The following is a 16,332-nucleotide window of genomic DNA, read 5'->3' on the forward strand; positions in this document are numbered from 1 at the left end:
CCCTTATTTACCAGCTATTTAAATTTTAAAATTTAGACCTTGCACATGATAACAGGCCATCTGTGCCACCCAATTTATATCCTTTTAAACTAACATACATTTCGAATGTTGGGAGGAAACCCATGCATACAAACTCCTTACAGACTGTCCAGAATTCGAACCCTGGCCCTAATCGCTGGTGCTATAAAGACATTGCACTAACCACTACACTAATCATGCTGCCAAATGCATGATTCTTTTAATAATCATCACCATTGTTAAGGCATTAGTCAACTCTACAGACATTATGTCCAGTGTTTGTTGTTCAAAAAACTTCCACCCCCCACCCCGACCACATCCATTTTCTTTCAGCACCATGCCCAGCTAATAGGGAAGATGAAATGAAAGAAACTGTGAATTCTACCTTGGTACAGCTCAGAGGTGGCTGGTTCATTGATGAGATCCGGAACTTCTTCAAGAAGCAGTTTCGCAAACTCATAATTATTGTACAGCGCAGCAATGTGCAAAGCCGTCTCTCCCATCACTCCTGCCAGTTAATAATGAATAATGCCATTAGACACAGTGTTTGCTGGTTAATGCTGGAAATGACAGCTGTGGACTATGGTCCAGTTCAGAATTTGGTGGCTGAGGCCCTCTCACCAGGCTGCAAGCTACTGGCATCCAACTCCAAGATCCGTGAAGGTCCGCTGGCGATCTTCGGATGTTGATAGCTTCTGAATACTTTGGGGTTTAAAACCAGGGGCTGAGGAGTGTAACTTGGATGTCTCAAGTTTGGGTTCACTGCTAGAATGGACAGGCAGCCTTGCAGCTACATAAGGTATGGGCTGCAAGAGGTGGGATCCACTGACACGATTTCTCCATCAGTACTCCCATTTTCTTCCCTTTCTTACCTTGATAGCATCCCTGAATTAATAGTGCCTCTATGTGAGCCCTTCTGTGCATTTTTGTGTGTATAACAATACATAGAACCTTGAATCTTGAATGCTGAGGGTTTGTCTCTCTGGGGTTGAACTTGGATCTCCAAGAGTGAATAGACACTTTGCAAACGTAATAGAAACTTCAGATTAAATCAAAATTTGGTGGTGCAAGAAAATATTAACTAAAGTGATGGAGAAGTCACAGGTTGTCTCACTCACAAAAATGCATGCATAAACCTAGCCCAGAAATTTGGGCATTTAAACATCTCTGCCTGGGCTGTTTTGCACTTTGGTGCACAGCAATGAGGATGAACTTCAGGAGCTTCCTGCAACAGTTGAATTAAACTTGCCTCTCTTCAAGGGATTGTAACTGAAGGTCCAGTGCCCGAAGCCACAGAGGAAAATTGTGCCTTGGGTACAGGTGCAAGATCTTGGCTTCACAGGCGCTTCCTCAAAATCTTCATTGAAGAAGTTGATACAGGAAAAGATGTAGCACCCATTCTGTGGAGCTTGGAAATCCTCCAGATGTGAGAAGAAGGAGGAAATTTCCAGGATCAGTATCCCAAGAGTCTGGGTTGCAAGACATTTAATGACTTGTCCATGTTTGGACAAGGTCAAGGACAGATCAACAAATCCCACTGAGCAACAACTGCACAACTAATCCCACACACATCTCCAAAACTTGAACATGCTCATTCCTTTCCTCCGTAGAAGGCAACAGGCGACAGCTAACAGCAGCAGAAGGTGGGGAGCCCAATTCCTGCCAATGAGCTGAGGAGGAACAGCTCAATAAAATTCTTGCTGACCTCATTCCTCACTACCCAGTTCGTATTAATTCTAATCTCAGCCTGAATAGAATAACAAAGCATCGACACCACCTGAAATGGAGATTTCCCAAGACTTAAAATAGACTGATTAGAGAAGTTTGGGAAAGTCACAAGGCCATTCAGCTCATGGTTTCTCATTTTCCCCCCAGACTTTGATATCTAGACAAATCAAACTTATATTTCTACAACTTCTGTCAGTGACTCTGCTTCCACTACAATGATACACAAAGCCCCCTCTTTCTGGGGGGAAAAAAGCCCCACTCAGGTCTTCCTCCCTATTTCTTACCTCAACCTGTGTCCTCTGATTTTATTTACTTTTGGTATGAGAAAAATCTCTTGCTAGCCCAAATATCTCTACCCCTCATTATTTCATATTTTTTCATCGGGTCTCCTCTGGTTCAGGAAGAACGGACCCAGCTTATTTACTCTCTCCACATAACTGAGATGTGCCACCCTGGCCACATCGTGAAAAACCTCCACTGCTTCCTCTCAAGTGCTTTCACAGAGTGATGATCATTAACTAACTCAGAATTCCACCGGAGGTCAGACCAATTATAAATTTGGAGTATAAATACGATGCTCTTGTGTTCAATGCCCCGATTCATGAAGACCTAGATCCCATTTGCCTTAACCATGTCACCAATCTGTGCTACCACTTTTAAGGATCTTTAGAATTGTACCCCAAGGTCCCTCAATGCACCCTAAGACCCATTCATTCATTGTGAGTGTCCAGGCTTTATTAGAACTTAGATAAATAATTTGCGATGTTTAGAAACCCACCAAATCCAACAACTACCTCAACTGCACTTCCTCACACACAGTCATCCTATTGCCGCCTCGCTATTTCTCCGTCTCCGCTAAATCTATTCTCAAGATGAGGTCTTCCAGTCCAGATCATCCAAAATGTCGGCCTTCTTCCACAAACATGGCTTTCCCTCTACCACCATCAAATCAGTCCTCACCCGCATCTCTCCATTTTAGCTTATCTGCCCTGGTTCCCTCTGCAATGGAGAGACAGATATAGGGAAAGGCGATGCGGGAAGAAGGGAGGGGGGACGGTCGGAAGATGAGATGTTGTTCCTCCAAATTATGAGTGGTTTAATGAGACCATGCATAGACATGTCAGCAAGGGAAGGGAATGGGTAACTGAAATGGTGGCCACTGGAAGATCCATGAAATTGCTGCAGACACAGCCAGCTGAGGTGCTCAACAGAGTGATCTCTCAGTCTACGTCCAGTCTCTCTGATGTCGAGGAGACCACAACGTGATCATGGATGCAGTAGGTGACCCCTGCAGATTCACAAGTGAAATGTTGCTTCACTTGGGATTACTGTTTGGGGCCCTGAATGGTGGTGAGGGAGGAGGTGTGGGCGCAAGTGGAGCATCTCCTGCAGTCACAGACTTAGGTCCCAACGATAAGTGATGGGGAGGGAGTGATCCCAACAGAAGGCAGAGAGGGGATGAGGGCGGAATGTGTCTATAAAGTGGGATCATGTAGTATCCCATTTTAGGTGGTGGAAATGGTGGAGGAGGGTGTGTTGGATATGAAACCTGGTAAGGTGGTAGGTGAGGACAAGAGAAGCCCTATCCTTGTTGTGCACGGGCATTGAGGGGGCCAGGACTGTTGTTCAGGAAATGGACGATATGCGAGTGAGGCCCGAGATGATGGTGGTAGAGGGAAAGCCACATTGTTTGAAGAAGGAGGACATCTCTGATGATCTGGCATGGGTGCAGGTGTGACAAAGGCAGAGAATTTGGAAGAATGGAATCCTTCCAGGGGACAGGGAGAATTGGAGAAAGGACTATTTTGAGGAAATGAGAAAGGATCAAGAAGGCATAGCTTGGAATAAGTTATTTTCAGGCAAGGATGTATGAGATAACTGGAGGTCCTTCAAAGGTGAAATTTTGAAAATACAGAGTTTGTTCCTGTCAGGAGTAAAGGCAAAGTTAACAGGTTTACAGAACCTGTCTTTTCGAGGGATATTGGGGATCTGGTTCGAAAGGAGAGAGAGAGAGGTGTGTATAACAGATAGAGGCAACATGGAGCAAATGAGGTCCTTAAATATAAAAATGCATGAAAAACCTCAAGAGAGAAATAAGGAAGGTTAAAAGAAGACATGAGGTTGCTTTGTCAGATTTCTACAATTAAGAGCAAAAGGGTAGTGAGGGAAAAAATTGGTCCCCTTGAAGATCAGAGTTTTTAAACTATGTATGGATCCAAAAGAGATAGGGGAGATCTTAAATGTTTTTTTTTAATCATAATTTCCTCCGGAAACTGGGACAGAGTTGTGGGAAGTACAGAAAACAAGCAGTGAAGTCATGGAACCCATACAGATTAAAGAGAAGGAGGGGCTTGATCTCATAAAACAAATAAATTTGAATAAATCCCCGAGCCTGACATGATATTGCCTCGGGCCTTGAGAGAGATGAATGTAGAAATTACAGGGGCCCTGGCTGAAATATTTAAAATGTCCTTAACCACAGGTGAGGTGCCGGAGGATTGGAGAAAGCTCACGTTGTTCCATTGTTTAAAAACAGCTAGGCTCCAAAAGTAAACCAGGAAAGTACAGGCCTGACATCAGTAGTGGGTAAATTATCAGAGGGTGTTCTGAGAGATCGGATATACAAGTATTTGGACAGTCAAGGACTGATTACGGATAGTCCAGCATGGGTTTGTATTTGATAGGTCATATTTAATGCAACTTTTTCAAGAAGATTACCAAGAAAATAGATGAGCAAAAGGCTGTGGATGTGGTCTACATGGACTTTAGTAAGGCATTTGACAAGGTCACACATGTAGGCTAGTTCAGAAGGTTTAGACATTAGGTACCCATGAAGAGGTTGTAAACTGAATTCAAAATTGACTGAATGGGAGATGACAGAGAGTGTTAATGGATGGTTGTTTATCAGACTGGAAGCCTGTGATGTGTGGTGTGCTTCAGGGATCAATGCTGGGGCCATTGCTGTTTGTTATTGCTGTTATCAATGATCTGAATGATAATGTGGGAAATTTGATCAACAAGTTTGTTGATGACACTAAGATTAGAGTTGCTGTGGACAGCAAGGAAGGATTTCAAAGGTTGTAGAGGGATCTGGACCAACTAGAAAAATGGGCCAGGATATGGCAAATGGAATTTAATGCAGATAAGCATGAGATGTTGCATTTTGGAAGGACAAACCAAGGTCGGACATACACAGTAAATGGTCTGGCACTGAGGAGTGTGGAGGAACAAAGGTATCTTCATTCCTGATAGTGGTGTCACAGGTTGTGAAGAAAGCTTTTGGCATCTTGGTCTTCATAAATCAAAGTATTGAGTACAGGAGTTATGATGTTATGGTGAGATTGTATAAGACAACGGTGAGGCAAAATTTGGAGAATTATTGCTGGGTCTTCAGGAGTTGAGTTACAGGGAAAGATTAAACAGGTTAGGACTTTATTCCTTGGAGCATAGAAGAATGAGGGGAGATTTGATAGAGGTTTACAAAGGTATAGGCAGTGTAAATGCGAGCAGGCTCTTTCCACTCATATTAGGAGAGATAAATATGAGAAAGGGGAAAGTTTAGGAGAAACATTAGGGGTAAGTTATTCATTCAGAGAGTGGGTTATAAAAACACTGAGGGGTGATGATAGAGGTGTCTCAGTGTGGAAAATATTTTGTTTTTACACAATAAATTGTGGGATCTCACCTTTCTCAAAAGGGTCCACGGTTGATAAGTCGAGGAGATTTTTGATGGCATTCACATCATTTGCTCTTGCAGCTGAAAACAGAGGCTTCTCGGCAATCCTGGGGGGGGTGGGGGGGAAGAGTTGCAAATGGCACAGTGAGCACTGGAACATAAAGCATTAAGACTGGCCTCTGCACTTTGACACCCCATGTCTACTCCACCATTCACTGTTACTCCTCCACCCCCACCACCCCCCCTCCCCCCGCCAACTAACCACAGCTCCTTTAGTGTTCTCCATGTCTAAAATTGTCTATCTCTATCTTCAGTATGTTTAGAGACTTGGACCCCATATTATATTTCCACATTATATTTCTTTGCCGTGTCCTAACCAGTTCAATAGGTCTGGCTGTCTCCTCTCTAAGCCTCTCCGTATACTCATTGCAACTCATGCTGCCTTTGTATCATCTACAAGCCCATGCATTTTGGAATAAATATTTATCCAAATAAATCATTTATCTCTTTTGTCAAATAGCTTCTCTTTATTCTGAAGCCCTGTGAATTTTGTGAAGTATTCAATAAAAGTGATGGAAACCCTTCGACCTCCATTTTTATTTTTGCCTTGATGAATAGCTCAGGCCTGAAGCGTTGGTTCTGTATCTTTATTTCTGCTGCATAAAGGACACTGTTGGACCTGCTGAGTTTCTCCAGCATTGTGGTTTTTGCTGGGGATTATAGGATAATGCAACAGGTAACTCAGCTGTCTCATAGGGCTTATACCTGACCTCTATTGCTGTCTTTATGGAGATTGCATATTCCCCTTGAGGCTTTCATGATTTACTCTGGGTGCTCCATTTTCCTCCCACAGTCAAACGAGGTGCTGGTAGACAAGTAATGGAAGATTGCAAGGAATGTTAATCAGCACATGACACTTCTTTCTTTGGCTTGGCTTCGCGGACGAAGATATATGACACAGGGTTACAGGAAATGAAATTAGAGAGTTTGAGATGATGGATCTGTACAACTGGGAGCTGGATGGATAAAATCGGCAAAACAGCCTGCATGAGTGTTGGAGTTAATGTCTAATGGTTGACTCTGATGTGTAACATGGGATCCAGGAAAGCTCATGGAAAAATAATTACAAATACACAAATAGCCCCAAAGTTTCACAGTTCATCCAATTGCTGGAGCTGGGTAGCATTGATGTTGGGGCAGAGAGACTGACACAGAATGGCATCAAGGAGAGTCATATCAAAGATGGAATCTTTATTGAGGAAATCTTCGTAGTGCTCCTTGCAGCAGATGCTGATCGCTGCTCTACCACTGTTAAACTTTCCTCCATCCTTAGCTCTCGTAAGTGTTCGGGATGTTGATGTTTTGGCAGCACTAAAGAATCCATGTCATGGATATCAACAACATGGATCATCTGCACTCTTTCCAATTGCTGCCAGTTTTTTAGTTGATCTCTTTCTGTAAATCTTTTATCCTTAACTACGATTCAGTGTGTCCATTCCAAAGGCCATCTTGCATTTGTGCTTCTTTGATTATCCTTAAATTAATTAAATCAATTTTCATTCAATCAGTCCTGGTGTTTTCTGATAGAGAAGTCAAAAGTCTCTTCATAGGAGCTGGTGATTGTTGGCATATGGGCAGAACAGGCATTTTGGACACTCCATGATTCCTGCTATTGGAGCTCTGACTGGAAACAGCTTTACAGGGACTTTGAGACAGTTAACTTTGGACTTCCTGTAGCAGTATTCCTGCTGCTTCAATACGTACCAGGGTATAGGTTAATGGGGCATAAATTGGGCGGTATGGAATTGTGGGCCGAGTTGTCCTGTTACAGTGCCGTACGTCTAAATTTTAAAATTAAAAAAAATCCTGACAATCTGGATGGCCCAGAAAACATTAGCACTTCACAGATATATCCTTGTAGTTGTTCTTGGATGATGACATCGTCTCACCAGTGACAGTTTTTAAAAAAAATACAGCACAGTAACAGGCTATTTGGCCCATGAGTCCATGCCACCCAATTTACATCCAATTAACCTACATTCCCAGTATGTTTTGAACGGTGGGAGGAAATTGGAGCCCCTGGGGATATCTCAAACAGACACGGGGAGAATGTACAAACTCCTTACAGACAGGGCAGGATTCGAACCCCGATCCCAATCGCTACAGCTGCAAAGGCGTGGCGCACAGTTGCCAGAAGATTTTCTGAATTTAAGCCAGATCTTAATCAATAAAACCATAGTTGCTGAGAAATCTCCACAGCTCCAGTAGCATCAATGAAAAGAGAAAAAGAGTTACATTTCAGGCCCTACACCCTTCCTTCTAGAAAGAATATAAGAATGATTAAGGCCAGTACAGATTAGCCATCATGATATTGAATTGTGGGGCAGGCTTCAGGAAGTGGGTGTCCATGCCCTGATCCCATTTATGTGTTCTTAATGCTCCAAATCACTCCCACTACAACCTGTCTGCCTGTGGCACACATTGTACAACTCCAGCTTGAGGTCCAACCCCTCATCTTCCACCTTGACCAGCCAGAATCTTCTGGGCTCATTGAATTCTCCAATCTTAGATAACTCACACTGTCTCTATCATAAAACCAGAAGGAATAGATTGCCAAATCTCTTAATTATGAGCTGATCCATTCTCCTACTCAGCCCCACTGCCCGGCCTTTTCTCCGTTGATGCCCTGACTCATCAACAGCCCATTAATCTCTGCCTGAATTACACTCAGTGACCTGCTCTCGAGGGCCACCTGTAGCAACCAATTCCACAGAATTACCACCCTCTGGTAATCCCTATGTAATTCTGTTCTAAGCAGACACCCTTCAGTCTTGAAGATGTGCCCTCTTGTCCTAGACTCTCCCACCATGGGAAACAACCTTTCTACTCCTTGCAACATTCAAAATGTTTCAATGAGATCCACCCTCATTCTCTTAAATTCCAATGAATACAGGCCAAGAGGTGTCTAATGCTCCATGTTGTTAACCCTTTCATTCCCAGAACCATCCTAGTGAAGTAAAAGCACAAAGCTGGAGAGACTCAGTAGGTCAAACAATGACCTTTATATAGCAAATGGAAAGATACATAACTGACGTTCCTGGCTTGAACCCTTCATCAAAGTGTGAAAAAAATGTAGGCAGGTGACTGAATGTAATTGTGGTGGGGGGGAGAGGGACAGGGGAGGAGGACAGTCCCAGATAAGGGAGGGAGGGAGGACACACCAGCAAACAGGGGGAGGGGGGTGGCCCTGTGAGAGGGAAGGGGGAGGAGAGCTGGAGGAAAGAAGACAAAGGGAAAGGGAAGGGAGGGAGAATGGAGAGTAGGCCAGCAGAAACCAGAGGTCGATGTCAATGGCATCTGGTTGGAGAGAGCCCAGACACAATATTAAGTGTTGCTTCTCCAATTTATAGGTGGTCTTGGTGGGACAGTACATGTGACCATGGGCAGATGTGTGAGCATGGGAGTGTTAATGGCCCAGAATGGTGGTGAGGGAGGAGGTGCGGGCATAGGTGCAGTACTTCCTGTGGTCACAGGGAAAGATGCCAAGGGAATCTGGAGGAAACGGTCCCTACAGAAAGCAGAGAAGGGAGGAGAGGGGAAGGTGTGTCAGGTAGTGGGATCATATTACAGGTGGCAGAAATTACTGAGGATTATCATACCCATTTGTTGGTCTGGATTTCTCCCCCGTTGTGAGACTTACTGAGATTTTTCTATGTCTCTATACTTGGAGATGAACTTTCCACAGACATTTTATACAAACCCACCAAATTCAACAACTACCTCAACTGCACTTCCTCACACACAGCCATCCTCGCAATTATTGCCGCCTCGCTATTTCTCTGTCTCTGCTAAATCTATTCTCAAGATGAGGTCTTCCAGTCCAGATCATCCAAAATGTCTGCCTTCTTCCACAAACATGGCTTTCCCTCTACCACCATCAAATCAGTCCTCACCCGCATCTCTCCATTTCTGGCTTATCTGCCCTGGCTCCCTCTGCAATGGAGAGACAGATATAGGGAAAGGTGATGGGGGAAGAAGGGAGGGGGGCGGTCAGAAGATGAGATGTTGTCCCTCCAAATTACGAGTGGTTGAATGAGACCATGCATGGACATGTCAGCAAGGGAAGGGGATGGGTAACTGAAATGGTGGCCACTGGAAGATCCACGGAATTTCTGCAGACAGAGCCAGCCGAGAGTGATCTCTCAGTCTACATCCAGTCTCTCCAATGTCGAGGAGACCATAACGAGATCATGGATGCAGTAGGTGACCCCTGCAGATTCACAAGTGAAATGTTGCTTCACTTGGGATTACTGTTTGGGGCCCTGAATGGTGGTGTGGGCACAAGTGGAGCATCTCCTGCAGTCACAGAGGTAGGTCCCAACAATAAGTGATGAGGAGGGAGGAAGTCATAGAGGGAGTGGTCCCAGCAGAAGGCAGAGAGGGGAGGAGGGCGGAATGTGTCCATAAAATGGGATCGTGTAGTATCCCATTTTAGGTGGTGGAAATGGTGGAGGAGGGTGTGTTGGATATGAAACCTGGTAAGGTGGTAGGTGAGGACAAGAGAAGCCCTATCCTTGTTGTGCACGGGCATTGAGGGGGCCAGGACTGTTGTTCAGGAAATGGACGATATGCGAGTGAGGCCCGAGATGATGGTGGTAGAGGGAAAGCCACATTGTTTGAAGAAGGAGGACATCTCTGATGATCTGGCATGGGTGCAGGTGTGACAAAGGCAGAGAATTTGGAAGAATGGAATCCTTCCAGGGGACAGGGAGAATTGGAGAAAGGACTATTTTGAGGAAATGAGAAAGGATCAAGAAGGCATAGCTTGGAATAAGTTATTTTCAGGCAAGGATGTACGAGATAACTGGAGGTCCTTCAAAGGTGAAATTTTGAAAATACAGAGTTTGTTTGTTCCTGTCAGGAGTAAAGGCAAAGTTAACAGGTTTACAGAACCTGTCTTTTCGAGGGATATTGGGGATCTGGTTCGAAAGGAGAGAGAGAGAGAGAGAGAGAGAGAGAGAGAGAGGTGTATAACAGGTAGAGGCAACATGGAGCAAATGAAGTTCTTGAGTATAAAAATGCATGAAAAACCTCAAGAAAGAAATCAGGAAAGTTAAAAGAAGACATGAGATTGCTTTGTCAGATAATGTGAAAGAAAGTTCTAACGGTTTCTACAATTAAGAGCAAAAGGATAGTGAGGGAAAAAATTAATCCCCTTGAAGATCAGAGTTTTTAAACTACGTATGGAGCCGAAAGAGATGAGGGAGATCTTAAATGTTTTTATTCATCAGAATTTCCTCAGGAAACTGGGACAGAGTTGTGGAGTGAAGCAGTGAAGTCATGGAACCCATACAAATTAAAGAGAAGGAGGGGCGTGCTCTCGTAAAACAATAAGGGTAAATAAATCCATAGGGCCTGACAAGATATGTCCTCGGACCTTGAGGGAGGTTCATGTAGAAATTGCAGGGGCTCTGGCAGAAATATTTAAAGTGTCCATAGCCACAGGTGTGGTGCCAGAGGATTGGAGGGTAGCTCATGTTGTTCCGCTGTTTAAAAAAGGCTCCAAAAGTAACTCTGGAAATTATAGGCCAGTGAGCCTCATATCAGTAGTAGGTAAATTATTGTAATGCATTCTAAGAGATCAGACATATAAGAATTTGGATAGCCAGAAACTGATTAGGGATAATCAACATTGTTTTGAGCGTGTTTGGTCATGTTTAGCCAATCTTATAGAGTTTTTTCGAGGAGGTTACCAGCAAAGTTGAAGAAGGAAAGCCTGAGGATGTTGTCTACCTGGAGCTTAGTAAGGCCTTTTCAAGGTCCCACATGGTTGGCTTGTCAGGATGGTTCAGACAGTCAATATTCATGGTGAAGTAGTAAATTTGATTTGGCTTCTGCTGTGCAGGAGAAGTCACAGAGAGGTGGTGGATGATGCTTCTCAGACTGGAGGCCTGCGACCAGTTGTGTGATTCAGGGATTGGTGCTTGAACCATTGTTGTTTGTCATCTATATTAATGATCTGGATAATAATATGGTAAATTGGATCAGCAAGTTTGCAGATGACACAAAGATTGGCGACATTGTGGTTAGAGAGGAAGGTTTTCAAAGCTTGCAGAGGGATATGGAACAGCTGGAAATAGTGGCAGATGGCATTTAATGCAGACAAGTGTAAGGTGTTGCATTTTGGAAGGACAAACCAAGAAAGGACATTCATGGTGAATGTTCTGGCTCTGAGGAATGCGGTAGAACAGAGGGATTTGGGAATACAGATACATAATTCCCTGAAAGTGGCATCACAGGTGGATAGGGTTGTAAAGACCCTTTAGCACCTTGGCCTTCATAAATCAAAGTTTTCAGTATAGGAGTTGGGATGTTATGGTAAATTTGTAAAAGACATTGGTGAGGCCATATTTGGAGAATTGTGTACAGTTTTGGTCACCTGACTACAGGAAAGATATCAATATTTTAGAAAGAGTGCAGAGAAGATTTATTAGGATGCTGCCCGGACTTCAGGAACTGAGTTACAGAGAAAGGTTAAACAGGTTAGGACTTTATTCCCTGGGGCAAAGAAGAACAAGGGGAGATTTGATAGGGTTTTTTTAAATTATGAGGGTTCTGAATAGAGCTGTGGGCTTTTTTCCACTGAGGGTCAGTGAGTAACAAACCAGAGAACATAGGTTAATGTTGAAAGGAGAACATTATAGGGGGAACATAAGGGAGAACTTTTTCACACAGAGAGTGGTGGGAGTATGGAATGAGCTGCCAACTGAATATGGGCTCAATTTTAACATTTAAGAAGAATTTGAACAGGTACATAGATTGGATGGGTATGGACTGGGTGCAGGTCAATGGGACCAGGTAGAAAATAGTTTGGCACAGACTATAAGGGCTGAAGGGCCTATTTCAGAGCTGTAATGTTCTGTTTCTATGAATGTCAGCTTTGCATATGCCATCTTCACCACTGTCTCAACATGTAAGTTTACCTTCAAGTTGTCCTATAGTTTGAATGTTGAAAGGCATGGACAGAGTAGATGGAGAAAGGTTGTTTCCCATGGAAGGAGAATCTAGGACAAGAGGGCACAACTTCAGGTTTGAAGGGCGTCCACTTAGAACAGAGTGCAAAGGCATTTCTTTAGCCGGAGGATGGTAAATCTGTGGAATTTATTACCTCATGCGATTGTGGAGGCCAGGTCATTGGGTGTATTTAAGGCAGAGATTAATGTTCTTAATTAGCCAGGGCATCCTAGAGAAGGCCAGGCAGTGGGGCTGAGTGGGAAAATGGATCAGCTCATGATTAAATAGCAGGGCAGATTCGATGGGCTGAATAGTCTATTTCTGCTCCTGTGTCTTATGGTCTTATGAAATGGACCCCATCAACTTTGAGCAGAGTCATAAGGAGCCGTACAAATAATCATTCTCAACCAGTGGGCCATGTCTCACTGGAGGGCCACAGACAGCTTCCATGCAGGTCTTTAAAAATGTTAAATAAAATACTTCATTGAGATAAAGATGTGTTTCTCACAGAGCTCCCTTTGACTTGAAAATATTGCTCCGTCATTGCCACTAGTGGGCCATGGCCTGTTTGGCTGGAAGCCAGGTGGGCCTTAGACTGAAATGGCAGGAATAGAGGACGTTTTTAAAGGCAGAAGCAAATTGGATTAGTAAATTTGCAGATACAAAAGTTGGCAGTGTTGTGGACAGTAAGGAAAATTATCAAACCTTAAGAGGGTGATTTAGGACAGTTAGAAGAGTGGGCTGGAAGACAGCAGATGGAGTTTAATATTGATAAATGTGAGCTGCTACATTTTGGTAGGACTAATCAGCGAAGGCCATACTCATTAAATGGTAGACAATTGAGGAGTGTAATGGAACAAAGGGATTTAGGAGTCATGGTATATAGTTCCCTGAAGGTTGAATTCACCTGTAGATAGAATGGTGGAGAAGGCATTTAGTATGTTGGCTTTCATAAATCAGAGTATTGAATACAGGAGTTGGGATGAAATGTTGAAATTGTATAAGGCCAAATTTGGAATACTGTGTGCAGTTTTGGACACTGAATTACAGGAAGGATATAAAAAAGGTAGAGAGAGTGCAGAGAAGATTTACGAAAATGTTGCCAAGGTTTCTGGGCTTGAGTTATAGGGAAAGGTTGAGCAGACTGGGAGTTTATTCCCTGGAGTGTAGAAGATTGAGGGGTGATTTGATAGAGGTATTTAAAATTATAAGGGGGAAAGATAGAGTCAATGTGGACAGGCTTTTTCCATTGAGAGTGGGGGAGATTCAAACAAGATTGAGAGTAAACGGGGAAACATTTAGGGGAAAGATGAGGGGGAATTTCTTCACACAGAGGGTGGTAGGGGCATGGAATGAACTTCCCGCAGAGGTGTGTTAGGTCTGCTTTGTTCATGAATGAGTGAGACAAACACCAGACTGAGTCGAAATCAGGGTTCTTTGTTCTTTATTACCGGATTGTAACACTTGCAACTAACCATGTTAGTCGGAGAATGCATTCTGCCGTTATCAACAAAATGGTGATTTTTTATACCCTTGGATACGTGCTTAGAACATCATCATATCATTACTTGTCCAATGACTAAAACTGTTGCTATCCTTTCCCTGCTAGCTTCCTGCCTCTCAATCCATCAATGTCTCTCTTATCTTGTAAGTACAAGGATGCATTCACATCTTGTTACAGCCCTGTACAGGGTAACTCCTTACACATTCCCATCTCATGATGTTTTACCTAACAGGAGTACAAGGACACCTCCCCTTCTTGTTACAGCCCTGCACAGGGTAACTCCTTACACATTCCCATCTCATGATGTTTTACCTTACAGGTGGTAGAAGTGAAATCGATGCTAATATTCAAGGAAAGGTTGGATAGGTATATGGACGGAAGAGGTATGGAGGGTTATGGCCTAAATGCGGGTCAGTGGGACAAGATGGGAGAACATGTTCGGCACAGATTAGTAGGGCCAAACTGGCCTGTTTCTGTGCTGTAAATGATTATATGGTTATATTATATTATATGGAGAGGGGGATCTATAAGTAGACATGCTGAGCAAGATGTTCACATGGACAGTGAGTAGTGGGTGCCTGGAGTGGGCTGCCAAGTGTAGTGGTGGGAACAGATACAACAGCAATGTTTAACGGGGGTTTCTAGGTAGACAAGAATATGCAGGTTGAGGACCGTACGAAAACAGCAGTTTCACTTTAATTTGGGCAAACATGTGGGCCAAAAGGCCTGTCCTGTGCTTGACTGTTCTGTATTCTATGTACTAGATAAGGACCTGCTGGGAACACAGGGAAACAAATTGCTGGATTCAATTCCAAATGTGTCACCTGATGGCTATATTTTAATTTAAATTGTTTTTTTAATTTTAACGATACCGCCCAGTAGAAGGCCCTTCCAGCCACCCAATTACACCAAATTAATCTAACAACCCCCTAGGTTTTGGAGGATGGCAGGAAACTGGAGCACCCAGGATAACCCATGCAGTCAGCGGCAGATGTGAAGTTGGCTCACAGGTGCTGAACAGCTTTGCACTGAATGTATCATATGTGACATCAGCCACTGACTATTTAACCATCACAGGGGTTGGTCCACTCAGTCACAATCTGCCCTTGTCCTGTTTACAACAGCAGCTGGAAGTGCAAACTACATGAAGTTCCAACCCCTCTCCTCACAGAAAGAAAGAAAGAAAGAAAGAAGAGCCAAGCTCTTACCTTTTCTGTTGCTTCACGTGAAGCTCGTTGACTCTCTCCTCCCATGCAATCCGGGACTGCAGTTTCAGCATCAACTTGTTGACACAACTGAAGGCAGACCATCTTCCTCTTCCCAATCGAGCTTCCATCATCGTTCACCTGTTGCCTCCTCTTAGCTCTTGTTTTTATTGTCCAGAAAGAATGATTATCAGAGGATTTTGAATTAAATGCTCCCTCTATTCCCAAAGAGCCTTTAAAGTCATCAACGTCCTTGAAGTTGGTAAGGATTGGCTGCGAGCCTTCCCCTGTTCAGGGTCCAATACGCTCAGCTTGTGACTGGCATCGTGTTAACTTCTGTCCACTGAAAGTCAAATAAAATGAAAAAAAGACAGGTGAAACTTGCCAAGTGCAGAATGGAGCTCAACTTGGAGACAAGGGATAGCTCCGTGGCTTACAACTGCCCCTTTAAGAAGAGACGAAAGCTGACCTGCACTGGTCACTCCTACTGAGGGCAGAGTCACAGCAGCCAGGAGATTTTTGTTGTTACTTTTGGCAAAATATCATGTTGCAGAGTGATTAATCACCAAGGGAATGAGGGCCAAATGTAGATCTCACAGCTTTGTTGGGAAACAATGTTCAGGAGGTGATAAGTTTCCCATCAACAAATACTAACATTCAGATCCATTCTGTGTGCAGCGTTTCCACACCTGCAGAATTTGTTCCACCTAGAATAACTGGGGTTGGGGTAAACTGCACTGAAGCTTTTCAGGTGAACAGAGGGAAGGAGAGAGGGAGACACAAAATAGATTCAAGTTTTGTTTCCTTTATTGTCATGTGAGAGTACAGAAAATTACTTTTTTCTTCTGCCTCCCGTGAGACAGACAAAGAGTCACCATTAGTGTTGCCCGATACCCCTTACAGTATGAGATTGTGTCCTCCATGATCTCTATCAGTACCAAAGCACCACGGGGCTGCGTTCTTAGCCCCCTGCTCTACTTGCTTTACACCTATGTACGGCTCAGTATGGAAACAGCATCATCTACAAATTTACTGACAATAGCACGGTGGTGGGTTGAATAAAGAAAGGTGATAAGTCAGCAAAACATAAAGAGAGTGAAAACTTGGCTGAATTGTGCACCAACAACTATTTGCACTCAATGTCTCCAAAACTAAGGAGCTGATTCTTGACCAGGAAGGGAAAACCA

General features: G+C 43.6%; 1 protein-coding gene across 3 annotated transcripts in view; it reads right to left on the reverse strand.

Annotated features, from left to right (window-relative positions):
• Positions 1–15,594, reverse strand: part of LOC138759108 (transient receptor potential cation channel subfamily V member 6-like) — a 66,677-nt gene extending 51,083 nt beyond the window's left edge. For 2 of the 3 annotated variants that reach the window (XM_069929018.1, XM_069929017.1), the window contains exons 1-3: positions 15,149–15,594; positions 5,432–5,529; positions 404–526 (exon numbers count right to left, since the gene is read on the reverse strand). In XM_069929018.1, coding sequence (XP_069785119.1) covers positions 404–526; positions 5,432–5,529; positions 15,149–15,279 — 352 coding nt within the window. In that variant the 5' untranslated portion in view covers positions 15,280–15,594. The remainder of the gene's footprint in view (positions 1–403; positions 527–5,431; positions 5,530–15,148) is intronic. The other variant, XM_069929019.1, reaches the window with a different exon arrangement.
• Between the last annotated feature and the right edge of the window lie 738 nt (positions 15,595–16,332).

Source organism: Narcine bancroftii, chromosome 3 (genome assembly GCF_036971445.1).
Source record: "Narcine bancroftii isolate sNarBan1 chromosome 3, sNarBan1.hap1, whole genome shotgun sequence".
NCBI lineage: Eukaryota > Metazoa > Chordata > Chondrichthyes > Torpediniformes > Narcinidae > Narcine > Narcine bancroftii.